The 23,958-nt window shown below is 48.0% G+C and overlaps 1 protein-coding gene across 5 annotated transcripts in view; it reads right to left on the bottom strand.

The window, feature by feature from the left end:
- The window catches only part of UBR4 (ubiquitin protein ligase E3 component n-recognin 4), a 129,876-nt gene that overhangs the window by 86,747 nt on the left and 19,171 nt on the right, over window positions 1–23,958 (bottom strand). For all 5 annotated transcript variants that reach the window (XM_040326722.1, XM_040326724.1, XM_040326725.1 and 2 more), the window contains exons 18-36: window positions 22,843–23,012; window positions 21,403–21,685; window positions 13,514–13,640; window positions 13,059–13,138; window positions 12,835–12,963; window positions 11,638–11,820; window positions 11,402–11,524; window positions 9,879–10,218; window positions 9,679–9,776; window positions 9,102–9,259; window positions 8,806–9,018; window positions 7,672–7,773; window positions 7,274–7,374; window positions 4,682–4,880; window positions 4,410–4,598; window positions 3,882–3,945; window positions 2,228–2,419; window positions 2,015–2,085; window positions 497–644 (exon numbers count right to left, since the gene is read on the bottom strand). In XM_040326722.1, the coding sequence (XP_040182656.1) occupies window positions 497–644; window positions 2,015–2,085; window positions 2,228–2,419; window positions 3,882–3,945; window positions 4,410–4,598; window positions 4,682–4,880; window positions 7,274–7,374; window positions 7,672–7,773; window positions 8,806–9,018; window positions 9,102–9,259; window positions 9,679–9,776; window positions 9,879–10,218; window positions 11,402–11,524; window positions 11,638–11,820; window positions 12,835–12,963; window positions 13,059–13,138; window positions 13,514–13,640; window positions 21,403–21,685; window positions 22,843–23,012 (2,970 nt within the window). The remainder of the gene's footprint in view (window positions 1–496; window positions 645–2,014; window positions 2,086–2,227; window positions 2,420–3,881; window positions 3,946–4,409; window positions 4,599–4,681; window positions 4,881–7,273; window positions 7,375–7,671; window positions 7,774–8,805; window positions 9,019–9,101; window positions 9,260–9,678; window positions 9,777–9,878; window positions 10,219–11,401; window positions 11,525–11,637; window positions 11,821–12,834; window positions 12,964–13,058; window positions 13,139–13,513; window positions 13,641–21,402; window positions 21,686–22,842; window positions 23,013–23,958) is intronic.

Below are 23,958 nucleotides of genomic sequence, written 5' to 3'. Positions count from 1 at the left end.
GAAGTGCCTTGTGGGTGGAGTTGATTCATTGTTCACTTGGTTTCTAAAACTGTATATAACAAGCTAAGTGTACCATTAAAAGTAGTCATTCATTTTGGAACCAGAGACAGTGTGTGTGTGTGTGTGTGTGTGTGTGTGTGTGTGTGTATCGTTTCTGGGGGAAATGCAATGGGTCCTGTCAGCTGGATTGTCGGATAAGCTGTCGTGGGGCGATGGAATGGATCGTAAACGGCGGTGACCGTTACACGGTCGAACCGACCCACTGTGAAGTGAGAAAGATTAGCTTCCATAGGAGACTCTATATGGACACAATCATTCCTGTAGGGCTGCACCTTAAACATGGAGCTCAGCAGTGGTTTGGGTCACGTGACTCATGCCAGTGCAAGCGCCAAAGTCCCATCACAGCCTTTCAAAGCCAAACAACTACGCCAAGATCTTGTTGCCCGGTGTTCTATGCCCAGTTCTAAAATCAGAAAATAAACCAGGGAACACTCACCAGGCAGCTGCCATCTTCCTTAGCTCCGCAGTCACAGAAGAAGGAGCCATACTTGGCATAGGAAATCTCGTGGTCCTTGTGGCAGACCTTGGCACAGACAGTGCAGACACCTACGCCATCTACCATCTTACAGGTGTGACAGTGATACCTGCAGACAAAAACACCAGGATTAAACACAGACTACTCATGGTGCGTACAAATCCATCGTACTAGGGAAACGTTTTTATAAACTCATAATGGCCTCTTACAACCTATTCTCACACAAAACTGTTATATTTAGTATAAAAGGAAAACAATCAATCAATGGGGCTACAAAGCCCAAGAAATGAGTCCAGAGTCATTGCAAAAGGTAACGCAGTCTAATTAGTCCCCCGCCCCAGAGGATAGTAACATACTAGATATTGCAGTGAATCTTGTCCAGCAATATACCATTATAGGGCACTAGATGTAATCTAACTTTATTAACCACTTACCATCAAATCATGTACCTGGTACGTCATGTGACTTCAAGTGGTTGTAGCAGGATGAAATGCAGCTGCAGGAATCATCCCAGGACCGTTTAGAGCCGACGGCCCGCTCTCTTGTAATAACCAGAGCGGCTAACTAGCCACTCGATTGCTATAACAAGCAGCGGGAGGGAACGTCTCCTCCCACTCCTGCCGCAGCTTTTTATCAGGCTCTTCCATCCCACTGGGAGACCCAAGCTACTAGCTGGCACGTCGGATACCCATACAAAAGCTGGAATTGGCTTTGATCGGGTCTCTACTATGGTAACACCGAAGTGACAACATGACATCACTTTCTGTTTACAATGATGTCACAGGCATAATTTTTGAAAATTTTAAGTATTCAAAAATGCAGATCTTGGCGTTTTGAATGCTTTCAAGGTCTTATTGATCCCAGGTTCCTCCATAAAGAGTACCTGTCACATTGTTATTACTGTCACAAGGATGTTCACATTTCTTGTAACAGCAAAAAAAGTGATAAATACTATTTATTTTTTTATTTTAAGCAAAAGTGGTAAGGAGGGGCCCCTGTCCCCACCCATGCTAGCGCACAAAGGCGAACATGCGAATCAGGCCCGCATGCACACAGCGATCACCCCACACGTGTGGTATCGCTGCAAACATCAGATCATGGGGCAGTAATTCTAGCACCAGACCACCTCTGTAAATCTAAAGTGGTAATCTGTAAAGGCTTTTAAAGCATGACATGTTTGGGAAGGCTCCACTGCACGTTTCCCTTCGTTAGAATGGCGCCGATGGATCGGCCTGGGGGGGGGGGGTCGACACTGCGGGCTCCCTGGACAGGTAAGTGTCCTTATTAAAAAAGTCAGCAGCCATACAGTGTTTGTAGCTGCTGACTTTTAAAGAAAAAAAAAAAATTGTGGGTGGAACACCGCTTTAAAACATTAACTACAAGGGTCAGAATTAATGAATAATTTCACTTCGCCCCATAACATTCAATGACCAGATCTGGAGTACACACAGAGATTGCTCCGTATTTGTAGCAACTCACCAGTGTTGATTCATGAACTCTTTCTGTGTGATGGTGAAGGTACACAGCTTGTTACACAAAGAATCTTCATCCTGAATCATACAGAAAAAATAAAATCTAGTTATCACATGCTTTTTCAAAGGATGTAACTGATGCTTTTTGCAAATGCGCCGTTTCTCCTCTCCACACTACGAATGTGTGTTGATCAGAGCAGCATACGATTAGACAACTTACAGAGTCTTCTGCCTGCGAATCATCCTCTTCAACAGCAAGCTCTTCCACCCAGTCCGAGTCCACCTCAATGGCTCGCTCCTCCCCATCCACAGGCACGTGGCAGTGGCCTTGTCCCGCACCGTGGCTTAAGGCGTTGGTAACATCGGCCAGGTAGGAGACAATGTGACATGTGCACTCCAGGACAGTGACGTGCTAAAATGATCACACACATAGAAGGGAAATGGCAAAAATTATTTCCATTTTACTACAGCTGGTAAAGATGAGATGCAAAAGCTAGCGACCCCCCCTCCTGTATTCTGAATGATCCCCAACTCTACCAGCCCTATACACATAATAAACTTGTCAAATGTAGTCTGAAGGGCATTAGATTCTACATTTTAAACCCGCTTGTATTCTACATACAGTTATGAAAAGGTAACCATAGTGGGTTTTGGGCAAGTTTATTTTTTTTTCTATTCAATTTTTATGCTTTCATATTTAAGGTTTTATATAGTTATTTTTTTTTTTTATCAACATGGGTCAGATAAAGAGACAGCCCAGGAGAGACGCTTGCTTCGAGGCTTCTATTAATCTGAATAAAACCTTAGATTAAGCCATTTGATAAAAAGGTAGGAGTCAGAGTCGATACTCTGATAAAATCCTTGAGTACTGTAAACAAGGGCTTTTTCCAGCAGAGCTGAACAGTAAAGCATAGTAATGATGTGAAAATGAAACATTGGCATCTACTGGCTAGGACTGCACAAAGCAATATTTATTTCTCTCCCCAATATCAGGCATCAACTCAATGGAGCACCGCGGTCAGGACCAAGACAAGGTTCCATCTGGACCCAGGGGACAGAAAAAGGAATACTGGTGTGGCGGGGGGGGGGGTGTTTGGTTGGTGATGTAAAGAGGGAGCGATGTGAGAGTGTGTGTGAGGCAGAGGACACTGCTGGGGGGGGGGGGGGTGATGTGAGTGAGGGAGAGGACACTGCTATGGGGGGTGATGTGAGAGGGGCAGAGGACACTGCTATGGGGGGTGATGTGAGAGGGGCAGAGGACACTGCTATGGGGGGTGATGCGAGAGGGGCAGAGGACACTGCTGCGGGGGGGGGGGCGATGTGAGAGGGACAGAGGACACTGCTGCGGGGGGGGGGTTTCGAGAGGGGCAGAGAGCACTGCTGTGGGGAGAGGGGCAGAGGACACTGCTGTGGGGGGGGGGGTGATGTGAGAGGGGCAGGGGGGCGATGTGAGTGGGGCAGAGGACACTGCTGCAGGGGGGCGGCGATGTGAGCACTGCTGTGGGGAGAGGGGCAGAGGACACTGCTGTTGTGGGGGGGATGATGATGTGAGAGGGGCAGAGGACACTGCTGTGGGGGGGGGGGGGGGGGGGGTGATGCGAGTGGGTCAGAAAACACTGCTTTGGGGGACAGTGTGGGGGTGGGAGGGTTGTTGTTTAGGGGGGTACAGAACACTACAGAGGACACCAATTTAAGAACAGGATAGTGATATAAGAGGATGGGGGCTGTGATGTGAAGGAGTCATTGAACAAACCTGCGATTCGGACCTCTGGGAATTTTAATTCAATACCCCTGCCCTATATATTCCTGTTATTGGCTGGCTGTATCTGTAAACAAGCAGGCTTTGAGCAGTCAAGACAAGTAGAGTGATTTACCTTTCCCTGCATGACATTGTTGTTCAGCTTTTCAACCACATTCTTTTGAGACAGATATTTCTTGCTGAAAGAGACATATTGGGGGTTACAGGCGGAGTCTTCTGGACCTGTTCCACTTATAGAACATACACTATATGACCAAAAGAAAATGAAGCCCCCTTTCCAAATGATTGGGTCTGGGTGTTTCCAGGGAAGGAGACGCTTAATACTTCATCATACAGAAGACATTTTAAACAACGGTTGTGGTAACATTTTGTTGAAGACCCTTTTCTGTTCCAACACAACTCCTTCGCACAGACACGGCTCCATGAAGACCAGTTTGGTGTGGAGGAACTCAAATGGCCGGTACAAACCCCCAAGTTCCACCCTTCCCACCCATTTGGGATCATTTGGAATGACGAGTCTTGAGACTCAACCTCATATGAATGCCCCTAGTTTCGGAAATGGATGTCCGACAAGCTCATATTAGGTGCTAGGGTCCAGGGTCCACACATTTTTGCACCATTTATAACTACTGAAAACACTCACCATCTTGCCAGCCACTCCATAGCAGCGTAGTGAAGCTGAAGATGACCGGCGCCTTGCCCGGCACTTGCCAGGGTAGCCATGACAACCATCAGCTCTGGAAATCCAGTGCCATCACCATTGGAAAGCAGTTCGGTGGCCATGGGGATGAGGGTACTGAGGAGCACAGTGCACACGCCTTCTCCAACTTGGCTGCAAGGCACAAACATCACACGTATGAATGGAAGAACCTCAGAAGACACAGAAGAGAGATTGGCGTGGCTGGGTGGTCTCACCTGTTCTCTCGCACAATGTAAGCTGTGAGTAGCTGCAGCAATTGCCGGTTCTCCTGGACTATCTCAGCCTGGTCAGAGTCTTTTGGAGGCGGGGTGGTCATACGAACGAGCCAGGACTGCAACTGGGAAGGCTCCACGCAAGCAAGTTGAGCTATTGTCCCGCAGAGATGCAACAGGCTGGGGCTCGGGTTCTTTTCCGCTATTGCCAGAGATGGAAATACATTACTTAATAGAGATGGAAAAAACACAGGCGCCACTCGCCTATCTCCCCCCTCCCCAAACACAGGCCACACTCCAATGGCACTGCCAGAAGGAACACACACTTTCGCTGTTAATTATAAAAGCAAAAACCCCAAGAGCAGCACTCCAAACTAGGGGTAGACCGATATCGTTTTTCAGGAAGGCCGATATTCTGTAGATTTAACGTTTTTGCTTTTTTTTTTTCTTACTTTTATTGCCGTCACAAGGAATGTAACCATCCCTTGTGAAAGTAATACGCAGTGACAGGTACTCTTTTTGGAGGGATCTGGGGTCTATAAGACACCAAACTCCCTTCTGCACTAAAAAGTATTCAACCGCCAAGATCTGTATTTTTGAATACTATACATCGTTTACATCTGGCGCCTTTAGGATGCCAGTTATCCAGAAGTGATGTCATGACATTGCTTCCGGTTTACTAGATCCAAGACCAAACAAAGCCGGCTTTGTTCAGGTCTCAGGCCAGCCGGCAGATGTGGCGGCTGGTTGCTCGGGCCTCCTGGTGGCATGGGAGACATGAGTCGAGCCGTGGGGGGGGGGGGGGGGGGGGGGGGGTGTACCCTTCCACTGCTTGTAATAACAGCCGAGCGGCTTATTAGCAGCATTGGCTGCCATTACCGTATTTATCGGCGTATACCGCGCACTTTTTAAAAAAAAAATCGTGGGTGCGCGATATACGCCGATATCCGCGCTATGTTTGAACCACTGCGCCAACATATACCGAGCGCAGTACACTCGGGTATAGTCGGGCAGGCTCGGCTCCGCTCGCGGTCACGTCCTGTGCGTCCTTTACGCGAGAGGAGCCGAGCCTGCCTGACTATACCCAAGTGTACTGCGCTCGGTATATGTCGGCGGAGTGGTTCAAACACAGCGTGGGAAGCGGGGATCGAGCGGGGAGCATACCACGATGGCCGCAGAACGACGCCGGACCGGACAAGGCCGCCGATGGACGGCGGGCAAGACACCGACGAGGGGCATCCAAACTAAGTATTTATTTATTTTTTCAGGAATTTTCCTTCTAGGTTGGGGGTGCGCGCTATACGCCGGGGCGCGTTATAGCAAGATAAATACGGTACAAGAAAGCTGACCGTCGGCTCTAAAGAACGGTATCAGGGCGATGACTGCAGCTGCATGCATCACCCCGGGACAACCCCTTGAAGCATCGTTGCGTTTGTGACAGAGAAGGAAAGAAAGAAGGAAAGGAAGAAAGAAGGAAATAAGGAAAGAAAGAAAGAAAATATTGTCCGTCCCAATAATTGGTCAACACCTTTTTCAAAAGCCAGGTGTTTTTATTTCTCTACAGTAGCTTTGCTCAAACTCTTTACCCCAGAGGAGTCCTTAAAACAATGTTAAGGTCTAAGCGAACCCCCTGCTATAATTAAATGGGGTCAGCGAAAAGAAAAGCCCTCCGTACAATGGCAATTAGAGTGCCATTCTTCCAGACAGCTAAAAACTGGTGTCATATTGCTGGCTCTGCCATGTGGCTTCAAACCTGGAATTATGCAGGTGTTTCATAAGATTAGGCGACCCGTCAGAATTGTTAACGGAAGTGACGTTCCGTCGCTGCCATCTTGCACTCCTCCACAGTAACGATACACCAAGAAGGGGGCAAGCGGACAGCTTACACCATGGGTCTTCAAACTATGGCCCTTCCAGTTGTTCAGGAACTACAATTCCCATCATGCCTAGTCATATCTGTGAATGTCAGAGTTTAACAAAGCCTCATGGGATGTGTAGTTCCCTACCAGCTGGAGGGCCGTAGTTTGAGGATCCCTGGCTTACACCAACCGGAGTTTTGCTTTTCACAGTTATTTTAAAAAGGAAACATATATGGATTTGTAAATACTGTATTTCACCATAGGACTGTTCACATGTTGAATTATAAAAGCGGAGGTGTTCTGTCACATTAGCAAACCTGTGAGATCAGCAGATTTGTCGCTGCTTTTAAAATTCAACATCTAAACAGTCCGTCTGATTTCTAAATACTCTATTTCTCCTTTTAAGTTCTGTTTACGGTTAAAAAAAAAAAAAAAAAAAAAAAAACGTAAAATGCAAAACTCCGGAGGGTGTAAAAAGATGTCCGCTTGTCCCCTTCTCAGTTTGTTACAGTGGAGGAGTGCGGGGTGTAGCAAGATGGCGGCGGCGACGGAACATCATTCCATTACCAATTCTGATGGAACACAGACACCGAAAATGTGAGACCAACCAGCCACATCCCAAGGAACCCCCCAGCTCTCTCAATCAACCAAGGTTCCTCCACAGTATGGCTGATCTACAGTCTCGTAAAACTCTGAGGCATCATTCTGTCACATGACCGCTCCATAAACCACTTACTCAGCTGGAATAGTTTTGTGAAGAGTTTCAGAACCCGGTTGCAGAACTTGGCGGAGAGAGCCTCGTTTGCAGTGGCCATCATGATTTGTACAAGTTCTCCTCTGCAATAAAAAAAAAAGCGTGAGTACTGAAGTTCCCAAAATGTGTCGTGGCTTTTAGAAGCACTATTCTTTGTTAGGATAGATTAGAAAACCTAGAAACATGAAAAGGCAAACCATACAGATCACAAAAAAACACAGAAGTGTAATATTTATTTAGTACATGAGACCATCAGTTAAATGAACACTCACATGGAAGTAAAAAGATAAAAGGCTCATCGTTTTTATTGGATGTGGTACCACCTCAACCATCTTTCTTTAAAGTTCACAGACTACCAGAAGGTCACCAAACCTACATACCTCTCAGTGAAGAAATCTTCCATGGCCTTCCGAGCCTGGCTGGTCTCCAGCTGCTTCTCCAGGTACTGCAAACACTCCTCCAGAATGGACTCATCCAGACCACTATAAAAGTAAATGTGCAGCCAATCAGTTATCATAATTAAAGTGGATTTCAACTCCCCCCCCCCCCCACACACTTTTTTTTTTTATTCCCCAACATCAGATCCAGAACAGCCCAGCTGAGATCCTCTTCTCTACTGGCAGCACTCGGTCCCGCACTGCCATGTTTTACTCTGTTTTCATCGAGAAGCTGCCTGATGTTGCCCATCGATGACACCCTGCTAGGCTCGCTCCCTCCATCTTTACTAAATGGATGGCTTTGCCTCCTGGGATATGTGATGTGCATATTTCAAGAGGCAAAGGGAAAGGGGGGGGGGGTAGGCGAAGGACGTGCAAAGGTGGGGGGAGGGGTAAAGTGACACAGTGCACATCATTTAAGTAGGCGAAGGACGTACAAAGGTGGGGACAAACCGACAGAAAAAAAAAAGTGCTTGATATACTCGGGACTGGAGAAGGGGTGAAGAGGAGGGATCATGCTGCAGGGGGTGAAGGAGCTGCTTAAAAAAGAAGGAAAAATTATGTCTTTACTTTAGTCTTGGACACTTACGGAGGAACACCCACCTCACCCAAAACTTCCCATCCAAATTTTTTTTTTATTATAATAATAATAAAAATAAAAAAAAATAAAAAAAAAAGAAGAGGTCAGACAAAATAGGAAGTGATGAGAACTGTTCCTGAGCCTAGGTTCACATTGGAGCGATCATGCGATTTGAGAGATCAAGACGCATGACAAGTGACAGCCTATTGGAGGCAATGGCACTGTTCCAATCAGTGCGACACCAATTTTGCAGCGCCGCGCCGATTCGCAAAAGTAGTTCCTGCACTTCTTTTGCAGATTTCAGGTGCGACTTCAATAGACAATCGGTGTATGAAGCCGAACAGATGTCCATCAAGTAGCACCTGAAATCGCACTGACCTTGCTATTTTGAATTGCGCCATTTCAAGTGAAGTAGCGCGATTTCAAAGTAGCATCAATGTGAACCAGGGCTAAATGCGACACATGCTGGCTTTTGGAAATCAGAGACCATAACTGACCTGGATGGGTCGGAGTGATGGGCGAGGATATTGTAACATCCGGTGATCAGCTTGTCGTACACCTTGGACAGGAACTCGTCAGACTCGGCCGGTCCCAGTACGCGCTCCAGCGATGTGCTGCACAGTTCGGCCACACTCTCCGTGCTGCTCTCCAAAAGCAGAGGCAGCAGTGACTGGGTCAGCTGGTGGGAGTTCAGGTCCTCGGGGCACCAACTGCAATGATTTGGGAGTACAGCATATTAGACACGGAAAAAACACTGCAAAAAGAAGTACCACAAGCAGCCGCAGGAACTCACATTATGAGGTCTCCGGTTAGACGAACCAGAGATAGGAGGACATGTTTGAGTGAGGCAGCCAGAGACAGGCTGGGACTACACAGAGTGCCTAGGTGAGCCGCCTGAACAGCGCCAATGTAACTCTCCGAGGGGATGGTGTCGTTGGCAAAGGCGTTGCGCTGAAAAAAGTAAAATGAGGATTTTTGGTTTACTTGTCAAATCTTCTTGGATTACATCACAGGACACAGAGCATCTTCACGTCCAGTACAATAGGGTTATACCGCCACCTTCAGGTGATTTGACACTGGCAAAAAAAAAAAGTAACTGAGGGGTTTGGGACTTGCTTCAAAAACTGAAGCCTTGCCCAACAGGGAGGGCGTTATGCCCAGGAAAGGACTTCTTGCCTTAGTTTGCCAGTGTCCAAGCACGTGAAGGTGGCAGCATAACCCAAAAGCAATAGACGTGAAGAGGCTCCAGTGTGCATGTCCCGTGATGTACAATACAGAGCTTTCTATACTCCTTAGGAGACATCTGCAGGAGACCGTTTAGCCTCTAAAAACAATCATGTTTAATAATATCATGCAAACTTTGCACTCACCCAAGACCCAATACTGGGGAACTCATTGGTGTGGATGTTGTTCCAAGTCTCACACAAGGTCTGTACAGCAGTAGGCAGATTCTGAATCAAAACCGGGCCTGCAATTTGACAAACCCCCAGTTATCAATCACATTTTTTGGTGAAAGTTTTCTGAAATGTCTTACACCACCCCCCCCCCCCCCAGCATCCGACCATCATACCCAGAGTGTTGGCTTTGCAGCGAGAGGAGCCGATGGCCAGCACGGCAGCATAACCCTGCAGCTTCTTCTCATCGGAGCCCTCCTCGGGCAGGCTCTGCAGCAGGTAGCAGCGGGTGAGCGACGCATACATATCGAGCAGCTGTAAAGATGCCGGCAGGAGGTTCTTGGCGACTTGGGAGGATTTGTGAGGGTCGGTCTCTGCTGATAGTTTGGAGAAGTGTTCGTCCAGGGACACTTGCACCTTGCAGATGACGGCGTCCAGAGTATAAATGCACTGTAGGTTGGGCCCCTTGCGGAGCTGCTCAAACGTGTATCCGCTGGAGCTGCAGTATGTGGAGATCTGAAACAGAAGGGGTTATAGATAACTGTTTTATACTCATGGCGACTCTGTAAAACGTTAAAGTGGAACTTGGGCCATAAAACAAAAAAATATCAGTAGGAACGTTATTAAAGAAGACATGCTGGATCTCCTCTACATTAAAAGGGGTTGTAAAGCTTCGCGTTTTTTCAGCTTAATATATCCTATACATTAAGGTGAAAACACCTTGCAGTCAACGCCGGCCACCCTCCTTCCCCTGAGCCCCCGTTTTACTTACCCAAGACCCGAATCTCCTTGGGCGCGATCCTGCGTTGCTTTCCCCAAGCTCAAGTCGGCTCTTCATTGGATTATTGATAGCAGCGCAGCCATTGGCTATGGCCGCCAAGTGCATCACACGGGAACACACCCGCAAGGAAACCCCCCCCGGGAGAAAGCTTCCCAGAGGGGGTCAGCTCTTGCAGGGAGGAGCCGTGAGAGCCGCCATGGGACCCCAGAAGAGGATGATCAGGGCCATTCTGTGCAAAACGAACTGCACAGTGGAAGTATGACTGTTTTTTTTTTAAACAAACAAGTAAAAATAAACCTTTAGTAGCCCTTTAAAGGCTTCTTAACTTGCAGCACCACAAGCCTCATTGTCCTGGTAGTGCATGCACATTATAGTCCCATAGCACTTATATGGGGGCAGTGTCCCAAGGCCAGGGATAAAAGGAGATGGGCTTATAGTGGCTTATCAGACCACTGTAAATCACAGGCATGGGTGGGAGAGTGAGAGACTCATGGGACTGGATGTACACACCAGAGGCCACATCCAACAGATGGAGGCAAGAAAGAAACCGTGGAGGGGGAGTTAGGATGGGTCAGGGGAAAGGGGCAAAAAGGATAAGTACACTTTGTCCTAGAGTGCACTTAACCTTTAAATATAATGCCCTCCGCCATAAACAGGACTCTCTTTTGCTCCCGCGGTGCACCACCAGTCATAATAATAATAAATAATAATAGACGGAAGCCCTGTGCAAGTGCTAGTTGGAAGTGTCACTCCAACCCCATGTGACAGCTCTGGCCCAACCACCGTGAGAGGAGAGGAAGGGGGAGAAGGGGGAGCAGGGGGGAGTCTCAAATGTTCCCCCATACCTGCAAGTACTGGGCAGTGAGGGAGCAGAAAAACATTACAACACTGAGATACATTCTGGACAACGTCTCTCACCTGCCGGGCGATGTATTCTTCCGCCACCTCCACGTCGTATTTGATGGAGTTGCATTTGATTGTTGTCTGTTCGGTCAGGTTAGTCGCTCTTTCCAGCTTCATCCCTTGCTTCACAAGATGATCCTAAAAACAAACCCAGAAATAAACTGAAACCAAGATCCATGGTCAAAATTTCCAAAAAAGAGAAAGTAGCTTTGATATGAAAAGGAATTAATGGTTAGCTCCAAGATCCATACCTTGATCCACAGCTGGTAAGACGGGACGCGGAGCCGTGAGGCCCACCGCAGGGTGTGCAAGATTTCACACTCACTGGGCCCAGACACGTTCTGGGAAAGCTGCTTCATGTAGTGCCTGGAAGGGGGCAAGATTCCCAGAATCCTCCACAGGATAAGGAAGTGGTACTGAAGAGCACACGCCTCCTGGGGAAAGCAGAATTACACCTCATATTACAAATTTTTTAACCCTCCATAATATAGTGCAATATTGATAAGATGCAAATCGAGAGGGAGCGAGGGAGAGAGAGAGAGAATAATAATAATAATGCAAAAAAAAAAAAAAAGACAAAAAAAGGGAGGGCAAAGAGACAAAAAAAGGGAGGGCAAAGAGACAAAAAAAGGGAGGGCAAAGAGACAAAAAAAGGGAGGGCAAAGAGACAAAAAAAGGGAGGGCAAAGAGACAAAAAAAGGGAGGGCAAAGAGACAAAAAAAGGGAGGGCAAAGAGACAAAAAAAGGGAGGGCAAACATGAATACTGAATGACAAAATTATACAAGAAAAAAGAAGGGTAAGCATATACTAGTATGGGTGACCAGTGGTGCACTTTGCCATCTAGTCTTCTCCCCATTCACTGGAGAATAACACTGAAAAATTAGTGCCTAGTACACATGTTAAAACTCACATAGCGATTTTCGTTCAAAACAGTCAAGAATATTGGATACACCCAACATATTTGGACCCAGTTGGCTGCCCTCATTGCTACTAGGATACAATGACGATTCAAGTCTCATTCTAATCATAACACATGCTTTCAAGCCCTAAAGGAGGGAGGGGGAGGAGGAGGAGGAGGAGGAGGAGGAGGAGGAGGAAGAGGAGGAAGAGAGGAGGGAGGAAGAGGCCCTTTATCCAAAATGTGTTGGCTGCATACGTTGTTCTTAAAAAATTAACAAAAAGGAGATTAAAATTTGTACAAAATGCTCCCAAACACCCAAGAATTGATTATTTGATGAGTGACTTGTGATCACAGAGATCGCAGTTTAGGACTAGAATCAAAGTCCCCACTCACCAAACTTCAACCACAGGTTTACTTCCCTAAAAGGAAAACTATCTATCCCTCTATATATATATTTTTAAATAAAACATCAATTGCTTTCCCCACCATCCTAGCGCTACCACATACCTATCACACTGGAAAGATATCATAGAAAAATTCTCTCACCAGTGCTGTGATACTTTTATTCTCGTTTCTTCTGAGTGTATCCAATCGAGATCCAGCAGCCAGAAGAGAAATCAGCGCCGTGTACAACTCATCATACTTCAAGACTCGGGAGAAGAGGACCTCACAAACCTGACAAAAAAAAAACACCCGCACACAGGTTAGGGGGGTGCAGTCCTGCTCTTTCAATGCGTTATCTGGTATTTCATGACTTGGAATGACCTTACCTCACTATCCAACCGATGCAGGTCATCTTCAGAGGCCTCCTGAGAGAGGATGCTGTAGAATCTGGGCTGTGGGGCATTATCTGGAAAGAAAAAAAGGTTTAAAGCTCCATTTCTTGACATAAAAAAAAAAATTCAGGGCCAGTTCACACCAGACGCAGTTCCATTCAGTTTTGTGTGCATTTTTTTCTGCACTAAAAATGCATGCGCAGTGTTTTCCATGTATTTTAATGGCTCTAGTTCACACTATGCAGTCAGTTTCCGGTGCAGAAACTGACTGCATGGTGTTAACTAGAGCCATTGAAATACATGGAAAACACTGCGCATGCATTTTGTGCAGAACAAATAAAAAAGCACACGGAACTGCATCTGGTGTGAAGTGGCCCTTACAAAAAAGAAAGAAAGAAAGAAGAAAAGAAAGATAAAGAAGTTATATAAAATAGGGAACCATTTCTCACCTGATGTGCAATGTTTCGTCCAGTTTTCTTCCACCTCCTTAAAGCCATAGTAGAGGGGCAAGGTACGACTGGTTCCTTCTTGGGCAGCCCCAGAGCCATTAGGAGGGTTGAGCAGATTATATTGCACCTGGAAAATATCAAAAGGTTGATGGTAATTGATGCTACAACTAATGGAGGAACTCAAGTACACATAGTTAAAGGGGACAAGAACTCTGGATGCTGACTGCAAAGGACTAGTCACCAGCATTGCCTGTGGTCTGCCCGCTGCTGGTGCGTCTGTGTTGAGTTGGCTATAGTAGAGTCAGGGCGGCTCTGGTTCCTAAAGTCAGAGCTTCCCAACCCTACCCTGATGCAGTGAGCTGATGACTGGTGGGTTAATGATCAAAATACAAGAGGGGAGGTAGATGAAGCAACAGATACACAAAATTAATTAATCAGAATGGAGAGCCATGCGCTGCAGATCCTCAGGTACAGCTTCCTTTCCAGCAAGGAGAACAGAGAGCAACACAGCGGTGACATCACCAGATATCACTCCAAATCTGGGGAGATTAGAAGCTTGAGATGATCTGACGCAGTTATGAGGATATACAGTGTAACGGAATGACCCGTGACACCCAAAGACTTTTGAAGGATGGGGAGTACTCCTGTGCCAGCGTCACTAATGACTCTTGGGTCACCCTGTGCCCCTTTTGGGCATAGGGTGACTGATAACTGATAATTCATATTGCAGGATATCTTGAGATATTACAAGTGGTTATTCTGACCCCACCAGGTCAGTGGAGTGTTTTCATTCAATGTGAGGACACATGCTTTTGAGGTGTTAATTTGGGCTGCTCCTAGACATTCCATTGTGAGATGCTAATTCAGTCTGTAAAGGTCAGATGTCTAGCTTTTAGGTGTTAATTCAGCCTGGCTCCTAAAGACCTTTCATAATGTATGCTAATAATACGGTTTTGTGTGTGGAATGGGACTTGTCAAGCTGTAGTAATTAACCCATCTAATTGCAGAGACGGGACGTCTGGGGAATGAGTAATGATTAGCTCAACTGGATGTCATTGTCTAAGAGAAGGTGTATTGAAGCACCCCCATTGTGTGACGTGTGGGTGGAGAGTTCCTTTGATTAACTTTAACATGCTTGTACTGTATATAAGAAAGCTAAGATACCATTAAAAGTGTTCATACATTTTGAAACCAGTAACAGAGCTTGTCAGTCTCCTTATTCTGGGAAATGGAATGGATAGTGTCTGTCGGATAAGCCGACGTGGGCGATGGAATGGGAATATCGTAAAAAAGGATTTTTGTACTCACCGTAAAATCCATTTCTCTGAGTTCATAGACGGACACAGCCTTCATTGACCTTAGGGTTATGCTTCTTCCTACCAGGAGATTTAGGCAGAATTCTACAGCACTTAAGGTGTTAAAAACTTTCCTTCATGCTGCTCCTCCCAGGGGGCGTGGCTCCCCCAGGCATAACCCACACCCTGCTTTAGCAGCCTCAGTTCGTAACAAGCAGTACAAACAAAGGAGGGGTGGGTGCTGTGTCCGTCTATGAACTCAGAGAAATGGATTTTACGGTGAGTACAAAAATCCTTTTTTCTCTTTCGTTCATAGACGGACACAGCCTTCATTGACCTTAGGGACGTCCCCAAGCAGTGTCAAAAAAATTCGAGGGGTGGGAAAAATAACACAGCAAAAACAGGTTACACCCCAAACAAAAACCGGAGTTACTCAACGGAGGAACTCCAACCTTAAACTGCCGCCTGTAACACCCTGCGGCCAATGGAGGCATCCGAAGATGCACTCACATCCACCATATAAAACTTTGAAAAAGCGTGGACCGACGACCAGGTCGCAGCCTTACACACCAGTAACACAGAGGCTTGGTGTCGGAAAGCCCAAGAGGCCCCGATCGCCCTGGTCGAATGCGCCATGACCCGAAAGGGGGGCGCCCGCCCTTCAGGGCATAGGCCTGAAGCACAATCCGTCGGATCCACCTGGAAATGGTGGCCGACGAAACTGCCAGGCCCTTACTGGGACCGGACACAGACACGAACAGCGAGTCCGACATCCGGAACGGAGCTGTCGCCGACAAGTAAACTCGAAGGGCCCGAACCACATCCAAAGAATGTAAAGTGGCCTCCTTCGGGTTCTTCGGCTGAGGACACAAGGATGGAAGAACAATGTCCACATCCAAGTGAAAAGCCGAAACGACCTTAGGGAGAAAAACGGCTGCGGCCGCAGCACCACCTCATCCTTACGGATGACCAAGCAGGGAGCCTTGCAAGACAAGGCCACCAGAACAGACAGACACCCGTCTGATCGAGGTAATTACTACCAGAAATAAAATCACCTTTTGTGACAATAAAACAAAAAACCTCCCGAATGTCCTCAAAGGGAGCATCCCGAAGCACTGAAAGGACTAAATTCAAGTCCCATGGGGGTAATGGAGGGCGCACCGGAGGGGCCACCTGCCAGACCCCGTGACCCAACGCACGCACCCAGGAGTGCTATGCCAAGGGTCGCTGCAAGTAAAAAACAGCCAGAGCAGAAATCTGGCTCCTAACCGTACGTAAGGCGAGAGCCTGAACCACTCCCTGCTGCAAAGACAGCAGAATCCTGTACACAACGCATGTACGAGAGTGCTAGTTCATCTCCCCACACACAGAGAAGTAGGCCTTCCATGTATGAGGAAAAAACCTACGTGAGGTAGACCTCCGTGCAGGCAGCACGGTAGAGACCACCGAGCCCAATAGGCCTCGGTCCTTAAGCCCCTGGCTCTCAACAGCCACGCCGCTAAGGCCGGTGGCTGTGAAACAGGGTGGAAGATTGCACCCTGTAACAGAAAATCAATTCCCAGGGGAAGACGCTAGGGGGCGTCTGCCAGCAGACGCACCTGGTCCGCGTACCAGAAGCGACGCGGCCAATCTGGGGCAATCAGGACCGATAGAATCCCTACAGCTTCTACTCTGCGCAGCAGGCGAGGAAGAAGCTTCCGAGGAGGGAAGGTGTAAAGTAGGCGACAGCGACCCCAAGGAGCCACCAACGCGCCTGACGCGTCCGCCCACGGGTCCTTAAACCTGGCCACGAACCGTGGCACCTACCGATATAGAGACGGAACGCTAGAAGGTCCACGTCCGGAGTGCCCCACTTTCGGCACAGACCCCGAAACACCTGCGGGTGGAGAGACCACTCTCCTTGGCCCAGTGCAGTGCGACTTAGGTAGTCGGCTAGCCAATTCCGTATTCCCGGAATGTACCCGGCCGATAGAGCCGGAACGGACCCTTCAGCCCACCGAAAGGATGCGCGCGACCCCCGTCGCTGCAACAGAACTCCGTGTGCCTCCCTGATGATCAACCTACGCCACGGACGTGGTGTTATCGGACAGGATCCTGACCGGTCGGCCCTGTAGATCCAGGGACCACCTGGTAAGGCAAAGCTTGATTGCTCGGAGCTCCAGAACGTTGATCAGTAGGCAGGACTCCACCTGAGTCCAGTGCCCCTGGGCTGACTGGGTGCCCCAAGCGCCCCTCCCCAACCGGAGAGGCTGGCATCCGTCGTGACCACTGTCCAGTGGCCTGCAGAAAAATGACTTTCCGGCCCGAAGCACCAGAAACGCCAGCCACCATACCAGGGGAGACATGATCAGATGACTCAACTGAATCTGGTAATCCAGAGATGACGGAAGCTAGTCCCATCGTGACAGCAGTTCCCTCCGTAGTACCCTGGCGTGGAATTGGGCATACGGAACCGCCTCGAAAGAGGCTACCAACTGACCCAGAACCTTCCTGCAGAATCGCAGCGATGACCGCTTCTGGGTCGGCAACTGCTGCACAGCAGATAGCAGAGTCTGAAGTTTTTCCGCTAGGAGAAAAACACTCCCGCCCCGGAGGAATCCAGGACCAGTCTCAGGTATCCCTGAGACGGAATCAACCCTGATTTCAGGACAATCCAGAAACCAGCCGAACACTCGGAGAGCCTGACACGTGATAGACACGGCTCCACCAATGCAGAGCTCGAAGAAGCTCGTAGGAGAATGTCGTCCAGACATCCCATGATAACAAACCCCCGCTGTCACAGCCGGGCCAGTATCGGTACGAGCACCTTGGCGAAAACCCGCCGAATGGGAAGGACACCATTGAAAATGGTCCCCCCCGACCGCAAAGCACAGAATCTCTGGTGGTTTGAGGATATGCAGGTACACGTTCATGACATCCAAGGATGCCAGAAAAACCTGACAAAACAAAACGAGGGACTTGAGGCCCAGGATCGACCGGGCCCCATCCTCCATGGGGACACAAACAGAATGGAGTAAAACCCCGAGACCGTTCCAACGAGGGAACCGGCACAATCACTCCCCTGACCAGAAGATCCTGGACAGCCCCTGACGGAGTCAACCGGCGAACCGGAGGAGGCCAGAAGCCGGAGGGAAAAAACCTGTTTGGCAGACAAGAGAGAAACTCAATCTTGTACCCCAAGGAAAACACTTCGCAATGCGAAGCCAGTCTCCCACCCGAGACACGGGCGGGAGCAGACCTTCAGGCGGAAGCAGGTATGTCCGCAGACTTGTTAGGCATGCGGTATCCGGTGCGCTGCTACCCCGCAGCGGGGATTCAAGCACCATGTAGACCTACCCCCACCGCACAGGGCGAGCGAAAAAAACGCTCGGAGGTAGGCAAGGAGGGTCCTTGCACAGGGCGAGGTCCCTAGCCCTTCCCAAACCGTGGGAACAGCATGCGCTTACCACCTGTGGCATCCTCAATGATGCCAGTCAGGGAAGACCCAAAAGGACCGTTCACCCTTAACGGTGATCACCAAGGCCACCTTAGAGGTCCTTCTTCCAGCTCCTGCAGCAGGAGCTTCGCCCTTTTAGTCGGGGCCTGCCAGGGCCCCGGCCAGAGCCGGCCTCACCGTCGAACCCACCACCGTGAATAGGGAGCGGGCCACGGCCTCCACTCTCCTATCAGCGGGATCCTGAAATGCAGGAGCCCCTTCCACAGGCAATGTGGTGGCCTTGCGCAGTCTGGACACAGGGGGGTCCACTGGCGGAGGAGAGACCTACTTTTTTTTTTTTTTTTTTTAAAGCCCCCCTCAAGGGGGTAACTGGTTGCAAAGTTTTTTGACAAACTTTTTGCGGTGCATCCCATTCCTTGTATAACATATAGTCCAAATAAGGAACACAAGGAAACACTTCAGCGATGCGTGGTAGTCTGCTGGTACTGACACGGAGGTGTCTCCGCCACATCCTCAATTTTTAGAGCCTCACGCACCGCAGAAACAAGAGCTCCAACAAATTCTTGCCAGCAACTGACTGCAGCAGAGTCATCCTCACTATCCATAAGGGTTAAAACCCGCAGCCTCTGACATAACAGAACCAGAAAAAAACAGCGATTCTGTGTCATCCCCAGAAGCAGGCTTCAGGGAGGGGGCGCTTTTTTACCCCCCATCCGGGCACTAGCTGCTTCAAACCTGGCAAGAAACCCAGGACAGCCAACATAACAGATGTGGCAGGGGGAGGGGCGGTAAGGGTTAACTCAGGCATAGCTTGAGTTCCATAGTGTCAGCGCTGAGTCACCCACCCTGCAAGGCAGGACAAAAAAAAAACCCACTGGTCACCTCCTTGCTGCTATTGCAGAGCATGGGGGCCCCCGGTATTCACCACCCCACCCAGCTGCAGAGGGAGCTGAAAAACCTCAGGTGTGCTCTGATGTGCTGACTGTGATGTGTATTCACCTCATGGAAGATTCACAGCACTAAAACTGTAACAGCACTAAAACTGACCAGAGGCTGTGTCTCAGGGAAGAATCACATCGTTACCAAGGAGATTTCCAAGATGGCCACCATCTGAGGTAAAAATTACCTCATAGAACACAGCAGCACTGACTGCTTTGTCTGTTACCTCAGAAAAGAATCACAGTGTTACCAAGGAGATTTCCAAGATGGCCACCATCTGAGGTAAAAATTACCTCATAGAACACAGCAGCACTGACTGCTTTGTTACCTCAGAAAAGAATCACAGCGTTACCAAGGAGATTTCCAAGACGGCCGCTGTCTGAGGTAAAAATTACCTCATAGAACACAGCAGCACTGACTGCTTTGTCTGTTACCTCAGAAAAGAATCACAGCGTTACCAAGGAGATTTCCAAGACGGCCGCTGTCTGAGGTAAAAATTACCTCATAGAACACAGCAGCACACAGCAGCACCCCCCAGAGTAACAACACAGTCCCCCTAACAACACACGGGCCCCGGTGGTAACAAAGAAAACCCAGGAGGCCCCCCTTCACAGCCACTACCCAGTCAGGGGAAGGAGGGAGAGGAAGGGGAGAGAGGAAAGCAGGGCGGACCCTCAGTCGACCTCCCCAGGGAAACCACCAGCCAGACCACTTACCTGAGTAAGGGGCCACTACTTACCTGTCCTGCGACTACCCGGCTGGAGGTATTCCAGACAGAACCAACGTCCGTAAACGGCATGGCTGTCGGCCAGACACACTGCGACAAAGCCATAGAGACCGGTCATATGTGTGCCCTAGAACCAAAGTTCCCCGGCCGCCCCTGGAGCAATGGGGCCTGTCGTGGACGTCCCAAAGCTGAGCTGAGGGCCGGCACACGCTCGAAGGCCGAACATGGGGGGACTACAAGAGTCGAGGACCCAGCCTGTCACCCAGTCGGCTGTTGATAGAAGAATCGCAGGATTCAAAAATGCAGGAACAAAATAATAAAAAAAGCGAGAAAAATCGCCAGAAAAAAACTCCAGAGTCCAGGAACTCCAGAGATAGCCTTGACCTCCTGTCGTTAGGCAGAAAACAAACTGAGGCTGCTAAAGCAGGGTGTGGGTTATGCCTGGGGGAGCCACGCCCCCTGGGAGGAGCAGCATGAAGGAAAGTTTTTAACACCTTAAGTGCTGTAGAATTCTGCCTAAATCTCCTGGTAGGAAGAAGCATAACCCTAAGGTCAATGAAGGCTGTGTCCGTCTATGAACGAAAGAGAAATGATGGTGACCATTACATACAGTATGAGGATACAGAACATGAGTGCCTAGGTAGAGAAAGTGTTCTGCTACCTCACAAAGTATGGATTTTATAGTGTACTGCTTATGTACAATTAACATTTCTAGATGTGTTTTTTTTTTTTATCAAATTTTTTTTTTTTATTATTAAACATACAAATATGTAAAATGAATCCATGAAGTATCAAAGATAGGAAGAAAACACAAAACAGGCAAACCTTGCACCTCTTGGACTAAAGTAGCTTAGCAAATAATAAAAAAAGAATAATAGAGATACCAATTTTACACTAGATGTTAAAGCGGGAGTTCACCCGAAAAACAATTTTTAACATTAGATTGAGGCTCATTTTGTGAAGAGGTATCGGGTGTTTTTTTTTTTAAATCGAAGCTGTACTTACCGTTGTAGAGAGCGATCTTCTCCGCCGCTTCCGGGTATGGTCTTCGGGACTGGGCGTCCCTTTTTGATTGACAGGCTTCCTACGGTCGCATACATCGCGTCACAAGTAGCCGAACGTCGGTGCGGCCCTATACGGCGCCTGCGCACCGACGTTCGGCTTCTTTCGGCTACTCGTGACGCTGTATGCGACCGTCGAAAGCCTGTCAATCAAATAGGAACGCCCAGTCCCGCAGCCCATACCCGGAAGCGGTGGAGAAGATCTCTCTCTACAACGGTAAGTACTGCTTCGATTTAAAAAAAAACACACCCGATCCCCTTCACAAAACGAGCCTCAATCTAATGTTAAAAATTGAGTGTTTGGGTGAACCTCCACTTTAACTTTAGGATTTAAAATCTTCTTTTTGATTTCAGGTTCACTTTAAACAAAATACTTAAATACTTCACAGATGACCAGAAGATAAATCTGTCGGGAGATTTCCTGTACATACCTGCTCAAATAAATAGAGTGGAGGTTTGGAGTACTGGTGCAAGAGATAGTCGAACACCAACAGCAGTCTCCCCAGGAGGAGAGGTACACCGGGCAGCTGAGACTCCAGGTTATTGGACAGGTCCTGCAGCGTCTGAATGCATAGCAGAAGGATAGTTTGGCGCCCTCTATCGGACAGGTTGTGGAAAATCAGAAGCAGCAGCTGAAGATGGTCCACGTTGACGTCATCTGTGTCTCCTGGGACTACTCCCTGCAAGGCGTTTTGTTTCAGGGTTCCAACAAATCTTAAAGATAAAAACCATATTATTTACACGTGTGTTTATCTACAAAGTCTATCCTGTCCTTAGATTTACACAACCCAACTAAAAATGGTGACCAGAATTTTCTCTGATGCAGGTGATCTAGCAATGCAGCCAAGACAAGGCCCCTACACACGATCGGATTATCCAACAACAAATGTGTGATGGAAAGGTTTTGTTGGAAAATCCGACCGCTTGTACGCTCCATCGGACAATTGTTGTCGGATTTTCCCCAACAACAAATGTTGGATAGCCATGCTTTATAACGGTCCAACAACAATAGCGTCTTGTCGGATTATCCGATCGTGTGTACAGAAGTCCATCGGAGAAAAACCCAAAGTACAAACACGCATGCTCAGAAGCAATTCTAACCATAATACAACATTAGCAGAAGTTGCCCAAAGTGCTGCCCCCCCCCCCCTTTCCTTTCGTGTGAAGTTGTACAGGGATTTCAAGAGGCTGAAATTATGTTTAATTCAGGTGCATGCACCCGCCGAACCACCATGCCAAGGCAAGGGGACTGCTACTTACCCGTCCACTGGCTGGCGACATCCCGGACAGAACCAACGTCCGCGCAGTTACAACATGGCTGTCGGCCCGGCACACTGTGACACGGACGTAGAGCCCGGTCAAATGTGTGCCCTGTAGCGTGTTGTGGACGGCCCAGTGCGTAGCTAAAGGCCGGCACACGCTCGATGGCTGAACATGGGGGGACTACAAGGATCGAGGATCCAGCCTGTCACCCAGTCGGCAGTTGATTGTAGATCCCAGGATCCAAAAATGCAGGAAAAAAGAAAAAAGGCGAGAAAAAAAAAAAAAAATCTCCAGAGCACATGGGCCCAGAAGAGCCATGTCATCTCCTTTTGCTAGGCAGAAAAAAAAACTGAGGCTGCATGAGGCAGAGAGAGGGGTGTACCTGGGGGACCCGCCCCCTGGGTGGTACTGTACTGTGTGGAGTGTTTTAACACTTAACATGCTGTTTTTCTGCCTAGTCAATCTCCTAAAGGGAAGGATAATACCCCAAGGTCAACTGCTGCTGTGTTCGTCCATGAACGGAAGAGAAATGTAATGCTTTCATAGCTTATTTAACGTGCGTTTTTAACATTTGTCTCAATGTTCAGCTTTAAATATTTGAGACTCACCTTTCCCAGACCCGAAGACATTCTGGGACGTCAGGTTCTCCCTGGACGCTGGCCTTGTGCTGCCAAAGCAGGAGAAGTCGGCACAGTACAGACAGACCCTGAGGGTGGATGTAAAGTGGCCAGGGGCATTCGCTCATAGGGGCAATTCCCAGGTGCTGCAGAAGTGCGTTCTGTAATGCAAGAGAGAAATCAGGAATGCAGCAAGTGTTAAACCAAAGCAAAATAATAAAACGATAAGTTCACCCGTATTCAGGTGGTAAAAAAAAGTACCGGCCCCGACTCCCCCCGATCTGGCTTCGAGCCATTTAAAAAAGTGCACATTTAGGCCTAAAAAGGGCTCAATGCTGCATTTTTTATTTTTTTTATAATGCAGTGAAACCTCGGATTGCGAGCAACACGGTTAACAAGCATTTTTTTTTTTAAATCCTGACTCGGTTTGCGAGTGTTGTCTCACAACACAAGCAAGATTCAAGTCTCTGCTGTGTGCAGTACCGCATTTGGTCAGAGGTGCGGGAGCGCAGGAGCCGATCGGAAACACTTGGAAATACTTTGTTCCCCGAGCCTTGCTGAGCTGTCCCAGAGTATATCCAAGGCTCTCCGGCGCCCTCCAGCTCCTCCACCCACATGCAGTATTGCATGTCGTAGAAGTCAAACACGGAACCAATTATTTTCGCTTCCGTTGACTTCTGTGGGGAAACTCGCTTTGATATGCGAGTGCTTTGGATTACGAGCATTCTCCTGGAACGGATTATGTTCGTAATCAGAGGTTCCACTGTAAATAGATTTATTTAATGTTACAAAATGAATAAAAATATATATAGAATAAAAACTAGAGAAAATTGAGCCATCATTTGTATAACCACAGATATATAAAGTATGTATGTCTTCCCTATTAGTGCATGGAGAATCCCTTTGCCTGCAGTCAATGGAAATCGGTCCTGAAGAAGCGGCAGCGAAACGTTGACCTTATTTGACACGGCAATAATAGGGAAGAGAGATATATATATATATATATATATATATATATATATATATATGTATGTGGTTATACAAATTAGTGCTCGAATATCTATTTTTTTATTGGTATTGCATACCATAGAAGTCAAAGCGGAACAA

Source organism: Rana temporaria, chromosome 10, assembly GCF_905171775.1.
Source record: "Rana temporaria chromosome 10, aRanTem1.1, whole genome shotgun sequence".
Lineage (NCBI taxonomy): Eukaryota > Metazoa > Chordata > Amphibia > Anura > Ranidae > Rana > Rana temporaria.
Note: the sequence above shows the minus strand (reverse complement) of the source record. Positions and strands in the feature narration are given on the sequence as shown.